This window comes from Solanum pennellii, chromosome 4, assembly GCF_001406875.1.
Source record: "Solanum pennellii chromosome 4, SPENNV200".
Lineage (NCBI taxonomy): Eukaryota > Viridiplantae > Streptophyta > Magnoliopsida > Solanales > Solanaceae > Solanum > Solanum pennellii.
In genome coordinates, this window is record NC_028640.1 from 678849 (window position 1) to 697204 (window position 18356).

The 18356-nt window shown below is 33.2% G+C and overlaps 3 protein-coding genes across 4 annotated transcripts; 2 read left to right on the plus strand and 1 right to left on the minus strand.

Annotated features, from left to right (window-relative positions):
* The first annotated feature begins 691 nt into the window (after positions 1 to 691).
* Positions 692 to 6737, plus strand: LOC107016396 (F-box/FBD/LRR-repeat protein At1g13570-like). Its single transcript, XM_015216875.1, has 7 exons — positions 692 to 940; positions 1029 to 1205; positions 1282 to 1524; positions 5257 to 5485; positions 5792 to 6111; positions 6188 to 6358; positions 6441 to 6737. Exons 1-7 carry the CDS (start codon positions 692 to 694, stop codon positions 6735 to 6737), a joined length of 1686 nt encoding a protein of 561 aa, XP_015072361.1.
* A 1976-nt stretch (positions 6738 to 8713) lies between these two features.
* Positions 8714 to 12743, plus strand: LOC107016228 (F-box/FBD/LRR-repeat protein At1g13570-like). Of its 2 annotated transcripts, none has more exons than XM_027916483.1 (4): positions 8714 to 8864; positions 11090 to 11926; positions 12045 to 12209; positions 12294 to 12743. In XM_027916483.1, the coding sequence occupies exons 2-4, from the start codon at positions 11114 to 11116 to the stop codon at positions 12588 to 12590; spliced, it is 1275 nt and encodes a 424-aa protein (XP_027772284.1). In that variant the 5' UTR covers positions 8714 to 8864; positions 11090 to 11113; the 3' UTR covers positions 12591 to 12743. The 2 variants fall into 2 exon arrangements, with proteins under 2 accessions (XP_027772284.1, XP_015072204.1); XM_015216718.2 differs by having other exon boundaries at positions 12045 to 12203.
* Positions 12744 to 12964: 221 nt separating this feature from the next.
* Positions 12965 to 17882, minus strand: LOC107018335 (protein NSP-INTERACTING KINASE 2-like). The gene is made up of 11 exons (XM_015218797.2): positions 17394 to 17882; positions 16535 to 16664; positions 16380 to 16451; positions 15990 to 16133; positions 15822 to 15893; positions 15623 to 15682; positions 15413 to 15510; positions 14797 to 14946; positions 14370 to 14711; positions 13901 to 14280; positions 12965 to 13608 (listed from the first exon to the last, which is right to left on the minus strand). The coding sequence occupies exons 1-11, from the start codon at positions 17482 to 17484 to the stop codon at positions 13285 to 13287; spliced, it is 1863 nt and encodes a 620-aa protein (XP_015074283.1). The 5' UTR covers positions 17485 to 17882; the 3' UTR covers positions 12965 to 13284.
* Between the last annotated feature and the right edge of the window lie 474 nt (positions 17883 to 18356).

Genomic DNA, 18356 nt, shown 5'->3' on the forward strand with positions numbered 1-18356 from the left:
GGGTATATCAGACCATTTTCCCTAAATTAAAATAGAGGGAGTACTAATGTTTTTTATTTGGTAAACCGTGAAACGATTACTATAGACAATCAATGTTTACACGTAAAGAGCACTCCAAAGACTCATAACCTACATGTTAGTCATTCTGAGCCTCAAAACTAGTAAGAAACAACAAGAAGCTAGTTACAGATTTTCTGAAGTAAACTACTACATTTCCGATGTCGCTCTTTTACCTGTTCCTTATGCATTATACATCTTGACCATCTTAATTTCCAGCTCTTCTTGCACCGTTGTTGTCCATCTACATTCAAAAATTAGATGCCGCTAGGATTCCACTTTGTTATCATCACACATACAACATGTTGTATCGTCAACTGGAATATGTACCTTGTTCATTCTCTCTTTTGTTAACCAATACACATCCGCGATATTGACAAATTGATATTTTTCATGTCAAGGAATGAGCTTGAGCAACTCGTGCTTGAACTTCCAAAGGGAGAAAAGTACAAAATGCCTTCTTCAGTTTTCACATGTTCGAAGATGAGGCATTTAACTCTTCCATTATTGTACTGTCAATCCTCCACCTACCTTTCAAGCATTTAGTAAGCTTATTCGCTTGCAATTGCTTAACGTTGCTATTTCTGACAAATCTCTTGAGAATTTAATCTCTCGTTGCCCAATGCTTGAGGACATGGAGCTGGATATCGCAGACCATTTGAACTATATTGAAATTAATGCTCCTAAACTAAGTTCGTTAAAACTTGGTAGCAAATTAAATTCTATATGCTTCAAGAATACCCCTCTTCTTACCGATGTGTCAATTATTATGGCGAATGATGTAAATCACGATTTAGTAAATAGAGGAACATGTAATCTTGTCGAGTTTTTTGGTTCCTTGCCTGCTTTGAAGAATCTATGTTTGGGTCATCCTATTATCAAGGTGAGTTTTTGCACCTAAAACTAATATTTTTCATGTTCGTTGACATTAAATGTCTTTGTGTCCTGATTTCATATTGTTTGCCTTGAAGATACTGATTACAAGAATAATAGATAGAATCCCGGAGAAGCTTCCCATGCCTCTTGTCAATCTTAGAAAAATTTACCTATTTGATGTTTGTCTTAGTGATCTACATGAAATCCGATGTCTTCTGTGCTTGATAAAAAGCTCTCCATATTTGGAAGAAATAATTGTCATTATTAATCAGGTAATTATAAGAACTTCTTATCTCCTTTTCCTTTTCAGTTAAATGTTCGTTTTCTCATTTTGTAATCTTTCCTCAGGCAATTAATAAAGAAGGAGTAGATGATCTTCGTGTTCTTAAGCATTTGGAAGCTCAATATGATTCAGGCATAAAGTTGAATCGACTTACCAAAGTTAAATTGATAGATGTAATGGGAACAAAGGTAGAGATGGAATTTATCAAGCTTTTGTTGGCTACGTCTCCGATGTTGGAAAAAATGATGATAGCTCCTTACTATATAGAGCCTGAATCTCCTCAAACATTAGTTGAGATACTAAAAGAGGTCAACAAATTTCAAAGGGCGTCATCTCGAGCAAGTCTTTTTTTAAAACTGGTAACTTATAAAAGAAAAAATTGATTAGAAAATGAACAAAAAGTGTTAGGAGAATTTTAATACAAGCTTGCACATTAACTATGTAATATATATTATGACAGTGATATGGTAAAACATTCCCAATTTTTCTTCTTTTGATTTTTTTTTTTTGTTAAATATATAGTTTACATGAGTATTAGGTAATTTATACTTAGAAAATATGTGCTAGTTTATGTTAAGAAAAGAAAGAACAAAACATGCATAATAAGACATGAATTGAAAAATATTTTTCTTCGTACTGAACACACCAAGAATTAGGGTGTTCATGGTTCAGTTTAAATTGGTTTTACCAAAAGTATGATCAAACCAATTAAATAGTTTTTGTTTTTATAGTTATACGAGAATCAAATCAAGCCAATTAAGTCAGTTTTCTAGTTTTTTTTTTAAGTTTTTTTTTAATAATATTGATTGACTTATTAAATAATGATATGATGATTTCTTGTGGAAAAAATTGTTTATGGAGTGATCTTATTTCAATAACTTGGAGGATGAAAAAGGAATTTACACCAAATAAAAGAATTCATAGATAAAAGTGGAAAAATCATGTTGATCAAGAAAAGTTTATTTATTCCTTTCATCACTAAATATCATAACCAAATGGAGCCATCAAACTAGTATAATGAATGGATCTCAATATACGCCTCTACTTATTAGATGTTGCACTTGAGTAATTTAGTTAGTAGTTTCTCGTCACGGATAATAAAAAGGGATGAGGCATAAGCACTTCCCTAAACGATGACTAAAATTTCAGCGATACATGTAAACTGAACTAAGATTCTATTATTCCCTCAAACATAAGCCCACCCATCATTTAGGACTAAGACCTTTAGTTGCAATCTCTCAGTCCCAAAATTACATGACACTATGGATTTTAAGGGTCACCCCTCAGACCAGAGTTGACACCTTAATTAGTCCTTTATGGACATTAACATACTGAATCTATGTTAGACAATGATCGTGCAAGGTCCAGAGCGTCCTCCCATGGTTGGGGTGCATGTTGGACTTCGTTTAGCTAGGACTAAGTATGTCGGTTATTAGTATCTCTCCTAATTCAGTCTCAGATATTGCATGACCTTAATATTTAGTTTAAATAGTTCATTGTTGATTAGTTACAGTAAAAATGAGTGGAAGAAGATACTTTCATTATGATTAGCTATACATTACATAGAATTACAAAGATATGAGAATACATTTACAATCCCAAAAAATATGCTACAATAATCACAAATAATATGCTATACAATCCCACAAGATATCCTAATTGATTGAGAACAAATCTACTCATTAAATAATGTAACTGATTTTCATTGCTCATGCTAATACTCTCCCTCAAGATGGAGCATAAATACCATGTATGCCCATCTCGACAAGTGAGTTATTAAACGCTTGTTTGGATACAACCTTAGTTGGAACATACTGCTCTAAGGTCTTTACATATGGAACTTCAATTGTCTTATCCTCAAACTTTTCATATTATAACCATCATAGAAAGTCTTTCGAACAAAACATGGCTACTATGACAAATTTTGATTAAAATTAATCTCCTATACATACATGTATATAACCGCACTAAATTGTGGAGAGCTTTCTTTGGAATCAAATATGGCAATTTTTTTTTAAAAAATTCCTATATGTATGAAAAAGATATCCTAACAAGGGTAGACTTGCATAATGAGGATTCGAATTTCTTACATTTTGTTCAAGTGATCAAGCAAAGTTTGAGGAGGACCTATTGTAAGGGCGTTCAACATTAGCCTGTAGGTGCAATTCGTGATCTTAGAATTGACAGTCAATTTATAGTAGGTAATTCGAATAAAATTATTAAATGAGAGAAATATCATACTATAATTATCCATAAGCTAGTAACACTTCAAACCAAAAATGAGTTGGCAAATGAACGAAGTCAACCAATCAATCTCTTGCAAATTAGAGACAATTGTTATAAAAATTCGGGTATGTTTTAATCTAGATAACTTTAACATATCCACATAGTCACTTTTTTATGAAGTTTCAAATGTTACACGGAAGTTAAACTACATAAAAATATAAATTTGTTTCACAAATACTTTAAGTCTTGTTTTAAAAAGTTCAACAAGTTGAACACCCCAACGAACCTCGAAGTAGGGGGGCATTAGTGAAATCTTATTGATAAATACATATTATGTTTTATATTAAATCTTAAATTCATGATATGCTAACCAAGTTAAAATATTGATAATATAGTTGGATTAATATTTAAATTAAATTAAATGACTTAAATAAAGTCCAACTTATACTTGGGCCAGTCTGTAAGTTGATATAACGAGCTCAATTCACGTAACTCAAGCCCAAGATCCTCTAAGTTATTTGGAGCCCAAAATATCCCGAAACCCTAGCTCATGCCTATATATAAGGCTCTTTATAAGACAAGAAGGATACACAGAAAGACAAAGATTCTCTTCTCTCCGGTGGAAGCAAGTCTTCATCTCCAAGTGGTGAGCGGACTATAACTAGAATGAATCATTTCAAATAATTCAAAGATATATCTTACATTTTTTCATAAAATGATCCATCTTAAATAACTCACATGTATGTTTAACATTTTTCCTAAAATGAATCATGTGGAAATAATTCAATGTTATATTTAACACTTCCTAAATCAAAATTGCTATGTTTTACTTTACTTTCTCTTTCGATCTAATCGGTATGCAAACTTGTTTTATGTATAAGTGATAGAATATTTAGGCATCGGTTGTTTGCAATTAGTAGAGACCTGAATCCGAGTTGTTTAGATATTAGATCATTAAGTGTATTTAGTTTTTTTACTTAAGAATCTCTTGATGGTCTCAAAGGGTCTGAACGAATCAGATCTGTGACAGGGTCTTATTCTCATTCAGACCCTTTTACAGACACTTTTCTTTTTGGAAAACAATTGTGCTTCATATTTTTTCTTCTTCAAAAAACAATTCGATTCTCTCTTATTCTCCAATTTTATTAGTTATCCAAATTATTTACCTAAAATTTTTAATTTTTGTTATTACGGCGTGTTTATCAAAAATTGATAAAATTTGTAGTAAATTTTTTTTTTTGATTGAAGTGTAAAACAACTTCATAAATATGTGTTTTTGTCATAAAAGAAAAAGAAGATGGTTACATTGTTTTCTAGCAATTACTTTTATTATTATAAATTTTATATATATATAGTTCCATTTTATTTTTATCAATTTTAAAATATAAATTTATAATTAAATTATCTTATCGTTTATCAAAGACCGGCATTTTTTCCCCAAAATTTTGTTAATGTAATATTTAACTACTATATTACTTGAATTGTAATAATTATTGTATTTACATATTAACAAAAATTATACATTCAGATGTTTAATAACAAACCATCTCAATCATTCAGTGTTTAGATTTAGTATCTGAATTTAGATTCAGACATCTTGATCTTAATGAAAACAAATGATGCCTTTGGTATTTTGAAGATTGAATGCACCTTTTGAGGACTAAGGCATCACATCTGAGAAAGGATTGACATATAGAATTTTTAGTGATTGAATTGTATTTAGAAATTTCTATTTATTCTATATTTGTATATTATTATCATTTATAAGTGTTAGTTTGTTTTCACAACATGGTTTATTTCTTGTGTGTATCCAGATTCCTAAAATGACGGAAGAAGTGCCAAGCAGAAGATCTTGCGATCGTATCAGCGGCCTTCCTATCAATGCAATTGATGATATTCTTACGCGTTTGCCTCTGCGAGATGCTGTTAAGACCAGTATTTTATCGAGAAAGTGGAGGTATGACTGGGCCAAGGTTACAAAACTTACTCTTGATGAATCACTCTGGAAAGATCTATCGACTCATGAAGTTAGAGTTAAGCTAGGTAGGATTCTCCTTCACCTATTATCATTTAGGCAAGGACCAATTAGAGAGTGTAGAATCTCCATTCCCAATTCAAAATACTTACCTGAGTTAGACAACTTGATTTTTTTCCTGTCAAGGAATGAAATCGAGTCTCTCTTTCTTGAACTTCCTAATGGGGAGAAGTAGGAATTGCCCTCTTCTGTTTTCACAAGTTCAAAAATGAGACGGTTGACACTTGAGTATTGTGTAGTCAATCTTCCAACTACCTTTCGGGTATTTGGTCAACTTCTCTGTTTACGACTATTTAATGTTTCTATTTCTGAAGAACATCTTGAGACTTTAATATCTCGTTGCCCACTACTTGAGGACATAGAGCTGGATATCTCAAACCCTTTGAGGTATATTCAATTAAATGCTCCTAACCTAAAATTCTTGAACATTGGAAGCAAAATAATCTCTATATGTTTCAAGAATACCTCATTTCTTGCTGATGTGTCAATTATGGCGGAGAATCTGAATCATGGTCCCGTGGAATCACTTGATGTAAATCGCGATTTTGTGGAGAGAGGAACATGTGATCTTCGCGAGTTTTTTGGTTCCTTACCTGCTATTAAGAATCTCCGATTGGATCATTTCATAATCAAGGTAAGTTGTACATCTAAAAATTAGTATTTTTCATGTTCATTGACATTCTCTGATATCGATGTTTGCATTTTGGAAGACGCTGATTACAGGAATAGATGAAATCCCAATGACGCTTCCCATGCCTCTTCTCAATCTAAGAAAGATTTACCTATTCGACATATGTCTAACTGGACTAGGGGAAATCCGCTTTCTTCTTTGCTTGATTAAAAGCTCCCCAAATTTGGAAGAAATCATCATTATTAATCAGGTAACTAAATTTTTTCATTTTCCTTTTCCTCTCGCCCCCAGATGTTTTAGTTTATTCATTTTCCTCATTTTATTTTCCTCAGGCAATTAATAACGAACGAGGAGATGATCTTACTTCTCTTGAACTTTTGAAAGCTGAGTATGATTCAGGCATAAAGTTGAATCGGCTTACCAATGTCAGCTTGATAGATATTAGGGGCACCAAGACTGAAATGAAATTTATCAAGCTTCTGTTGGCCAAATCTCCGGTGTTGGAAAAGATGATGATCTCGCCATTCTACATTGGGCCTGAATCTCCTCAAACATTAGTTGAGATACTGATGCAGATCAACACATTTCAAAGGGCATCACCTCGAGCAATAATCAATTTTAATTTTTAATGCAAGTTACAAATTGATTTTCTTTTGAAAAATGTGTTGTGTTGTTTGGGGGTGGAAAAGACATCATCGATATGGAATGTCACTTGTAGAACCAATTTCCTCACCTCAACAAGTGAAGTCCTTTTTCTCATTTTATCATTTTGAAGAAACTTGTTTGTTTTTTTTAAAAAATATTTTGATCAATCGAATATGGGATGATTAAAAATGTTTTCCTCCATACTATTGAACCATTCTATAAAGTTATTGAGTTTTTCTTTCTTGAAGCTACTGCATGATTATCTTGTCAAAGTTTACAAGAGGTTGCACATGAACAATTGTGTTAATTGTTCCTTGTCGATGATAATAAGAACAAACAAATATACATATATATATATATCAATCAAATATGTGTTAAGATTTAAATTGTAAATAGTATTTGTATGGTTGATATAATTAGGTTTTTGCAAAAAATATTTTTTTTTATCTAAACTAAGATTCTTTGAACTTCGGAAATAAAATAATTTCTATATATTTCAATATAAATTCTACATCATAACACCAGTATTATAATGAAGAGAAATTCATAGGGCTTGAAAAACTTACGTAACATACAAAATAACAACAATGTTTCCACGTGAAGAGATAGTCTTACATACCTTAGTCTCTTTCAAGAATTTTGTGTTTTGAGTCTTTGAGAAGGATTGCTTCGAAGACCTTATGATCGTAGAGTAGAATTATGTTGAGAATTTGCATATTGATATTTAAAATACTAGGAAATTCTTAGAATTATATCAGAGAGGACGTAGAGGTGATGACAGGAGTATAGGCTCAAGTGATTTTTTTTTGTAAAGTAAACTCTTTCATAATATATCCAAATAATAAATAAGAGTATATCGAAAGCTATAAAGATAATTAATTATTAAATAGTTAGCATAATATAAAACATTTTTCTAGGGTTGTGTATCGGTCGGTTCGGCTTGGTTTTGAAGTTTATCGGGTTGGCTTATTGGTTATCGGTTTGTAGAAATGTTAAACCGTTATAGAATCATTAAGATATTGGCTTATTAGTTATTGGTTTATCGGTTTTTGATCGTTATCGGTTCGGTTATCGGTTTAACCGTTAACATTTGACACAAAAGAAAAAATATTGAAAATCACTTAGAAACAAGGTGACAAACCAAATAAACCATGCACTTGAGTTCACAAGTTACATCTTGCTCAAAAGCAAACATTTTTACATCGTAGAATAATCAAGTGTTTGAGACAACCAAAAATAAAAGTAGGAAATTAAACTCTATGTCGAGGACTTTATATTATGGTATAAATATAATTATTTAATTAACTAGAAAAAAATTTAAACCGTTAAGAACCGATAACCCGATAACAAAAAGGATCAAAACCGTTATCAAAACCACTAAACCAGTAACCCAATATTATAAAACAATAACTTTTTTATCAATTCAGCTTATCGATTTCGATTCGATTTTGAACAACCCTACATTTCCCTATAATAGTTGTTAATACGATCAAGAAAAAGTTTGTAATATAATCAGTCTTGTGCATTTATTAAGAAGACATCGAGTTAAAAATAGTAAATAAAAAATTGAAAGATTTACTGAAATTGTTCATGTGAAAATTTTCACATGCTCTACATATTAATTAATCTAATTCCAAATCAAGTTTTTGTTAATCTTATTAAACTCGTTCCATGTTGAATAAGCCCACAAATAGGGTAATATTTAAGCATAAGTGATTTTCCATTTTCAAGAGCCAAGACCTCTTATCGAAGGTGGAAATACGATAAACGCAATTATAGGCAATAAATTAAAGTGAAAAATATGTATTAATTAACTACGATTTGATGATAATAATACATATGAAAGACAAGTGTCACGTATTTTTAGCGAACGGAACATAAAATACTTGATAATTTAGACAAGGGAAGAAAAAAAAGGTCAGTTTTGAAAATTATTTTGCAGGTCCTTGTAGTTTCATAAATTACATTTGAGGTTTGCAGTCATATTTCAGATTTCCCAAGTTGTCACCCATTTACAGACACCCCCGCATGTATTTCGCCTATCATTTTCATTTCTCCGATCACAAATTTAGTTGGCCGGAAATTCAAGAATTCTTCAAATTCAATTGCAGGTTTTGCCTTCTTGTAAATACAACTGTTGATTTGTTTTATACTCTGTTACTGTACCTTTTTTTTTTTTGTTAAAGATTACATTTTTATCATCTGGATGTGATTAAATTTGCTATATTTGAGATGGGTTTGTCTAAAATGTTGGTGGGGGTAAAGTTAATTTATTTATAGCTCATATGGTGTTGATGTTAAGAGAGTTGATCTGAAAAATTCTGGAATTTTAGGAATTCTGGGTTTTGCAAACAATGTTTCCCTGTGTGGTTGATCGCAAAAACTGTTAATTTGCTTAATAAATTTGAGTGGCAGTTAAATTTGCTATATTTGAGATGGGTTTTGTCTAAAATGTTGATGGGGGAAAGTTATATGTTGATTTATAGGCCAAGTGGGCGTAGAGGTTAATGGTTACTTAATCCCAATTTCTACCTTTAAATGCATAGAGTTTTTTTTTTTTTTTTTTTTTGGAACTGATGAAATGTATAGAGTTTTTCCTTTGATTTACCTCTAGGTAATGGGTTTGAGGCGCGGAAACAGTCTCTTTGTTTAAATGCATAAGTCCACCCTTCCACCAACCCTACTCTGGTCAGATTAGCACTTCGTGCACGGAGAAGACCTTTTGCTGTGTGCGGGGTTGTGGAAATACTCGGAGTATTTATATGCGTTAGAAGGAAGAGTTGTTGTGTATCTTCCTTTTTTTTTTCTTTTCTGTTAGTAGTTCATATAGGTCGTGTGGGAGATTAATATCTCTTCTCCTTGTAATAGAGTTAGTTACATATATACGGAGTAATCAACTTCTCGTTCTTCTCTCTAATAGCTTCTCTCTTACTAACATCACCACTTTGCATGTCTATGAATTCGACTATGATCTAGTCACTTAGACTGAATTTATCTATGATGTAAGTCATGTGTAAGGTCTTAAGGTCCAATAATGGGATAGAGTTTTTACTCAAAATGTTCTAAATCATTGATGTTATATTGAATTATGCATCAAAATAGTTGACCTTACACCCCTCAACAGAAAGGAGCAGTTGAGAGGAGACATAAGTATACTTGAAGTTGCCAGAGCATTGAAATTACAAAGTTTTCTGCCAGATAGATTTCAGGGAGACTGAGAACAACAGCGTATCTGGTAAATAGGTGGCCAACAACAGTCCTGTAGGGTAGACGCCTTATGAACTAATGTTTAAGAAGATACCACAACTGAGACATTTAAGGGTGTTTGTATGCTTGTGCTTTGCCTCTTATTTGGAGTAGTAAACTAGGAGGACAAGTTCCTTTATGGGATATTCTTAGAGTCAAAAGGGATTCAAGCTATATGATTTGGAGTCAAGGGGTTCCTAAAAAGTGAAGTTGTTCGTCAATCTTACTCAGCCCGCTGCACTAAATCCGATCTGAGACAGTTCTGAGTCACTTTGCAGCCATATGCAGGTACAAGTTCACAATTAGCTATACCTATGTAGGATATCATTGCTGAAATTGACATTGGAGTGTCTTTTCCAGTCTCGGGAAGAAGTGCAATAGGACCAGATGTTGCACAAGCTGGTGATTTACGTTCTGACCAAACTGGTGAAGTTGTTGCAGAACTCAGAGAATCATCTAGGAGACTCAAGCCGTCTTTATGTCCATAGGAGTATGTTGTCCCTATACAAGCATAGAAAAAGTTGTCCCTATACAATGTCCAATTACAAAATAATAAGACCAATGGTGATGTGGACAGATTTGAGGCTGGTTGGTGGCTAATGGGTACAATCAACAAGAAGAATTGGACTATAATGAGACATTTTCTCTGGTGGCCAAGATTGTCTGTGGCGAGACTGTTGTCAGTTAAGTAGCCTCAAGAAATTGGCCTTTGGCTAAGATGGATGTGAATAATGCTTTTCACGATAGAGATGTTTACAAATTAGGTTTATATGGATCTGCCTCAAGGGCTCCATAACCTGGGTAATATAAAGTGAGAGGCTGTTTAAATCTCTTTATTCATTAGGGGGATTCTTTAGGAAGTTGTGATGTTGTGTTATGTTTATTCTCTGTCCCATTTCTTGTTTTTTTTGCTCAGACAAAAAAATCTCATTAGTTTTGTCTAATTTGAAGTTCTTTCTTTTGATAAGAAAAAGAAGTGTAACTTTTTAGGTGTTTTCAGAATTGAATCCGTGACAAAAGTTTAAGTTTTCTTTTCTGAATGCAGTTTTCTTTTCTAAATGCTGAGAGGTTGAATTTGATCTTTGTGCAGATATTATCCAACTGAAGTTGATGAATGGACACTGATTCGGATAGAGATTTATTAAGTGATTTGCCTCAAAGTATCATAGAAAGCATCCTCGTAAAAGTTCCATTAGTTGATGCTGTAAGGACAAGCATATTGTCAAGAAAATGGAGATACAAGTGGGCAGCCATTACAGAACTTGTTTTTAATGACACATGTCTGACTTCTGGCCATGACAAATCAATTATCAGTTGCAATCTTGTAAATTTCATTACCCGTTGCCTGTTTCTTCATGACGGACCGATTCACAAATTTGAATTGAATACTTCCTACTCGCCAGCTTCTCCTGATTTAGATCAGTGGCTACTTTTCCTTTCTCGTAAAGATATCAAAGAGTTGATTATTGATATAGGAGAAGATGACTGGTTTAGAGCACCTTCATGTGTGTTCTTTTGTCCTAAGTTGACTCATTTGGTGCTTGTTCGATGTGAATTAAACCCTCCTCCAAATTTCAAAGGCTTCTTGTGTTTGAAGCACCTTAGTCTCCAACAAGTTATCATTCCTCCGCATGATATTGAAGTTCTCATCTCCAGTTGCCCTCTTCTTGAGAGCTTGACATTGTCATATTTTGACAGTTTGGAGCTTACTATTCGAGCTCCAAATCTCAAATATCTGAATTTGGAAGGTGAATTTAAGGATATACGCCTTGAGAATACTCCACAGCTGATCGGTATTTCAGTTGCTATGTATATGACTGATGATATAGCTGAGCACTTTGAACAATGCTCAGGTTGCAATTTCGACAAGTTTCTTGGTGGTGTTCCTTGCCTTGAGAGGCTTATTGGTCATATATACTTCACTAAAGTAAGGTCTCTTTCTAATTTCCAATAGTGGGTGTAATTTTCAGATATCTTTTATCCGTATCTATAAATCGAATATTTGAAGTCTTAACCTTACCCTTACCCTCCCTTTCTTTGTGCAGTATTTGAGTATAGGAAATGAGCAAGGGAACTTCCCCGTTACGTATCAAAATCTGAAGTTCATTGAACTGTACCAAGTTAGTTTTGAAGACATGAAGGAGTTACTTGTTGTGCTTCGCTTGATTGTGAGTTCTCCTAATCTAGAGGAGCTTCAGATATCTGTAAGTGTACGTCAAAATGCTTGATTTCTTACTCTAAACAATATAGATTTTCACAAAATGCTCTTGCTTTTTGCACCTTGTCTTTGTCAGAGTTCCTCGATTACAACCACCACCGATATTTATGATCTAGAATTTTGGGAGAGAGACTGGCCTGTTGACTGCATTTTTGGTAAACTGAAGATTGTGCATATGACTGATTTCTCCGGTCTGCCACATGAAATCGCATTTATCAAATTCTTACTTGGACATTCACCTGTTCTCGAACAAATGATTGTTGCTCCTACTATATATGTCACAGATAAAGTGGTGAAAATGTTGATCGACTTGTTAACATTTCGACGTGCTTCTCCTCAAGCTACAGTTAAATTTATTCAAGAGCCATTATAGGATTTAGTCATGTATAACTTTGCTCTTTTGATTTTTCAAACATGTTGTACAATGTTTGGTCAGAAAAGATGTGTGTATTTGATATTTATTGGAGACAAATCAAAAGGAGGGTATTTTGACATTTCTGGTGATGAAAGAATCTTGATTATTATATATAGATTGTTATATAGTATATCATTTTGTCTATACAATTATTAAGATAACAGTTTGTTAGTTATTGATCCTGTTATCGGTTAACCTATTAAGAAAAAACCTGAAACCGTTAAGAAGCAATATCTAGATATAAATAAGAAAAAAGCGTTAGAACTTAATACTAATAAATCAATAACTTTTTTTTCGTTTCGATTTTTGAAGAACTCTACTCTAAACTGATCTATTAGCAAGGAAACTGTGTTCTATTTGTAATCATACATAAACAAATTATTACATCCCATAAACATTTCCACTTAAACAAACAAGAACCAAAAAAAAAGGAAAAACAACTCCCAACCTTACAAAGTTATTTAATTATCCTTTTTACAGTCAGAATGTATAATATTCTATTTGCAGCTTCTGTATAAACCTATAAACAAAGCTCAATATAACACATGTTTTCTGTTTTATGTTTGCGATGTCTGAGCCAACTTTCACGCACCTCGACTAATTCTACGAGAGACCTGTCACCTCCCACCAACAAAAGTGACATTGTGTCTTATCATCTTGGACCAGATAGTTCCATTGCTTGTACAAGCAATGAAGAATCATCAGTAAGATCAGAGTATCTTTCTGAAGAAGAAAATTCATTTGCTCTGCTGTATCTTGTTGGTTCTGCTCTTTGAGATGCTTCCCATTTCTCTGCTAGTCCATCTCCTTCAAGCATTCTTACAACTTCAGACATTTTAGGTCTATGACTTGGATGATACTGAGTACATAGTAATGCTACTTGTACCATTTCCTCTAACTCTATCGTATCATACTCGTTTTTCATGTCTTTATCCACCAACATGTCTAGCCTTTTCTCTTGTTGAATCTTTCTTACCTGCAAGCGAAAAAACAACAAGGACGGATCCAGGATTTAAAGATGGTTCGTACTTTAGTTCGTTGCATCTCTAAATACCTTATAGAGTTCATATTCTAGATAGTGTTTGTGCACGTGCATATATACAACAACAACATATCCAGTGTAATGTAATACCAGTGTACGCAGACCTTACCTCTACCTTGGAATGTAGATAGGTTGTTTCTGATAGACCCTCGGCTCAAAAAGTCATGTCAAAGCATGGTGAAAAAGAGAAATGTAACAACAATTATAGGGAATTTGTTAGACTTACCCAATCAAGCATGGCACCTTTTTGGTTTGCTGCTTTACCAAATTCCAGAGCTCTTTGTCCAGTGATCAATTCTAGCAAGAGAATACCAAAACCAAAAACGTCCGTCTTATCAGAGGACTGTCCTGTAGAGAGATATTCCGGAGCTATATGTCCTACAGTTCCTCTAACCGCGGTTGTGACATGTGAATCATGATGATCCAAAAGCTTTGCTAATCCGAAATCTCCAACAACAGCTTCACAGTAATCATCAAGCAATATATTTGCAGCTTTTACATCCCTATGAATGATCTTCGGATCACATTGTTCGTGTAGATATAATAAGCCTCTAGCAGCTCCCAAAGCTATTCCTTTTCTTGTACCCCAATCCAAGGTTGGTTTGGCTGCAAGAAATGATACGTTATAAGCCGAGCAAGTAAGAAGAAAAAAATGTACTTATAGGCCAAAGGAGACAGTTTTTAGATATGTTTACCTTTGAGACGCGAAGCTACACTTCCATTAGACATGTAAGGGTACACCAGCAACCTTTCAGTTGGTGTCATACAAAATCCATACAACCTGAGGAGATTCCGATGAACTGCCAGACTGATCAACGCGACTTCAGTCTGAAATTGTTGATTACCTCCAACTGCATTTCCATCTTTGAGCCTTTTCACAGCTACAATAACCCCGTCACTAAGACGACCTTTATAAACATTACCATAACCACCTTTTCCTAGTATGTTCTTGCTGCTGAAATTGTTTGTGGCAGACTGAAGCTCCTTGAATTGAAACCTCCTTAAGTTACCTAAGCACACTTCTTCATTATGATGTTCTGCAATTTATGACGATAACGTTTATAAGAGAGGATCGATGAGCTAAACCGTAACTTCAAAATGTTCTGATCAAACAATACTCACCATTACTGTCAAAGAAAATTTGCTTATTGTGCTTTTGTCTCCACCACAGAAAGAATCCAAACCCAACAATTAGTAGGAAGATGCATCCTAGACTTGTTCCAAACGCTAACGCAACCTTGTGAGTCTTCGGTTTTCCAGAAGACTGAACATCTGAGATAACACAGAACATTTTTAGCTGAGAATGAACTATAAATATTGAATCTATCAGCAGAGAAAATTAAACCAGTGAAGCAAATTTACTTCATATATCTGTATGACTAGTAAAAGCACCATAATCATTATATTGACCGACAACAACAACAACAACAACATATCCAGTGTAATCCCACATATGGGGTCTAGAGAGGGTGGTGTTTATGTAGCCTTACCCCTACCTTTGTGAAGGTAGAAAGGCGCTTATTTATCATTTGGTTGAGAGTCATGAGGTCTCAGGTGATTCACCCCTCCGTCCGAGCATTGATGGACAGAGTTACCTGATACCTATTGTTGGTGGGAGGTGAAAGGTATGTCGTGGAATTAGTTAAGGTGTACAAAAGCTAGCTCGGACACCACAGTCATAAAACGAAAAAGAAAGAAACTATCATTTGGCTGTTAAAATAAGGTTAGTTATTCTTACTCTGTGGATTGTTTGAAGAGAAGGAGAGGGGCATTGGTGTAGTTCCATTGCACTCTTTCTCTTTTCCAGTTGCACATATCATTGGATTTCCCAAAACACTGTGTCAACAAGGTTTATAAAAAAAAAGACAAATAAATACAAAAAACTGGTTTCATTTACTGATATTAAAAAAAAAAAAGTGAAACACACAGAATTCTTCAAGACTCTTACTTGAATGTTTTGGCTAGAAGCCTTGGTACAGGACTACTGAGATTGTTGAAAGACAAGTCCCTAAACATGTCCAAGTGAAATACAGTCAAACTTCTCTATAACTACGTACGTCATTTGTGTAGATATTTTTAAGCTGCTATAGCGAAATGTTATTATAAAGAACATGTAACATAACATGAAAATAGTATTAGAAAATTACATAAGTGAAAGCTGAGTCATATTGGCCAAGTCCAAAGGAATAGCTCCACTTAGACTATTGTTGTTTAATCTCCTATAATCATCAAAAAAATCAAAGAACAAACATCATTAGTTTTTAACCCCCAATTAAAAACTGTTTGTATAAGATCTCAGAATTCTCTTTGCTTACAAATATTGAAGGTTTTTCAGCTGAGCTAAAGATGCCGGGATTTCGCCGGTTAACTTGTTATCAGAAAGATCAATTGTCTTAAGTTTTTTAAGCATTCCAAGCTCCATAGGTATTGATCCTGATATATTATTGCTCTGTAGTAGTCTGTAAAAAACAGGACACTCATATTAACATCTAAGAATATGTCATTTAACTTGACGTCAGCTGACATCGATCCTCCAACTTTAGGGGTGTACAAGTAGGCACACTCACAAGTCACATCCTACGTAGCATAATACACGTAGGACGTGTATATCTATTTGTTTAACTCTTATACAAGTTTAAATGTCAGATGAGGTCAAGTTAAAGGATACGTTTATGTATTTACTTTGGTTAAGTAAGTATACTCACATAAGTTCAAGGTGTGTTAAGTTGTGGATATATGGTGATATTTTGCCAGACAAATTTTGGCTAGGACTTTCCCTGCATAATCAATAATTCAACTATATTAAGAAATTTTTTTTAGGAATATTATTTTTAGAATAAGTGAAAATTATTCTACTTACAGGCTAGTGACAAATTTATCATTTGAACAAGTGATCATATTCCAGCTACAAGGATCAACAGCATCTCCATCCCAATTTAAAACATTATATGGATCATTTAAATTCTTCTTTATCTCCATTAAAGCTTGCACTGCCAAAGAAAAAAATTCTTGAGGTTTTAACTTTCAAAATCCGCAACAACAACATATTCAGTGTGATTTCACAAGCATGATTTGAGACTTTATCCTACCTCAAAAGAGGTTATTTTCAATAAACCCTTAACTTTTTTTAAAGAAAAGTATTTCAAAGCAATTTGAAAAAGAGAATACAGAAACGAAAAAGCAATAATAACGAGTGACAGTAGCCTGAATTTTCACTACAAACAAGCCAAAGGGATTCAACATCTATTATGTATACATAAAAATAATTTAAACCATGCATAAACGGTGCAACTTCATCTCGGGAAAAACGCCTCAACCCTCCTCGCTAGCTCCGCGTCCAGTAACAACAATGAAATAATGAAAAAAATTAAAGCATTTCAAAGCAGTTTGGAAAAGAGAATACAGAAATAAAAGTTGTAACAACGAGTGGCGTAGCTAGAATTTTCACTAAGGGGTTCAAAATATAAAAAGTAAGCAGACAAAAAAACCAAAGGAATCCAACATATATTGTGTGTACATAAAAATAATTGTAACCATGTATAGACGATATAACTTTCCGTGGAAGGTGCCTCATATATTGCTAGCTCCGCCCCCGATAACAACAACGAGATAATACAAAATGAAAAACAAGTACATAACATACAAAAGAATTAACAATAACAACAACAAAATAATACGATAATCAAAGCTCAAAACCCCAATATTTCATGAGAACTAACCTTCATAATTGACACCAGCTGGAGTAAGCATAGCATGAGCATAATAAGCCAAGAAGTTGAATAAGTAGAAATAACCCAAAATAGCCTTCATTTTTCTTGCTTTTACTAATTCAAGAATTCCAAGAAAAGAACTACCCACAATACAAAATGAGATTTTTAATATTATTAAAAAAAATTTAGAGAAAATATTTGATTATGAATTTCAACCAAGTTTACTCTACACTACAAGAAACACATAAACATGTCTAGTACAATTTCTCATATGTTACAACAACTCACTTTCATAGTAGTTAAAAGTTAGAGCCATATAACATGCATGACACTTTTGTTCAACAAAATATATACATATATATATAAAAGAAATTAAAAGATGAAAAAGGAAAAGGAAAAGCAATATGAAAAATTCAAAAGATGGTTGAAAAAGAAAAAAGAAGAATTCCTTAAATCATGCATTGTTTATGAGGAAGATGACTACACATAAACTATGTATGCATAATTTTTGAAGTTTCACTTTTTCAAGAATTTATTTAAAATGAAAAGGTATTCCAAAATGCTGACTGTTTAAAGCACTATAAGGATTTTTATCTATTATTACATAGATTTTTTTTCCAGACTAACACTTTGTGGGACATGTGGAAGTTGTTTCGGGGTTAAGAGTCGGAGCCAAGATTTTCAATAAAGAGATTTAAAATCTATAAAAATTAAAAGTCGAAAGGGGTTTGACATTACTATATATACATATAAACTCATTTTAACCATATATAAATAATATAATTTTCCACATAAGAGAATTCGGATAAGATAGCTCCGCCCCTGATGGGGTAGTCTTTAGATAGAATTTAACCTTCATATAGAATTTAACCTTCATATATATACCTTCTCAAATATTTTGAATGGTTAAATATACTGATTCGAGGATCTTTCAGAAATAACGTTTTTACGTTACGATATAGTTATAAAGTT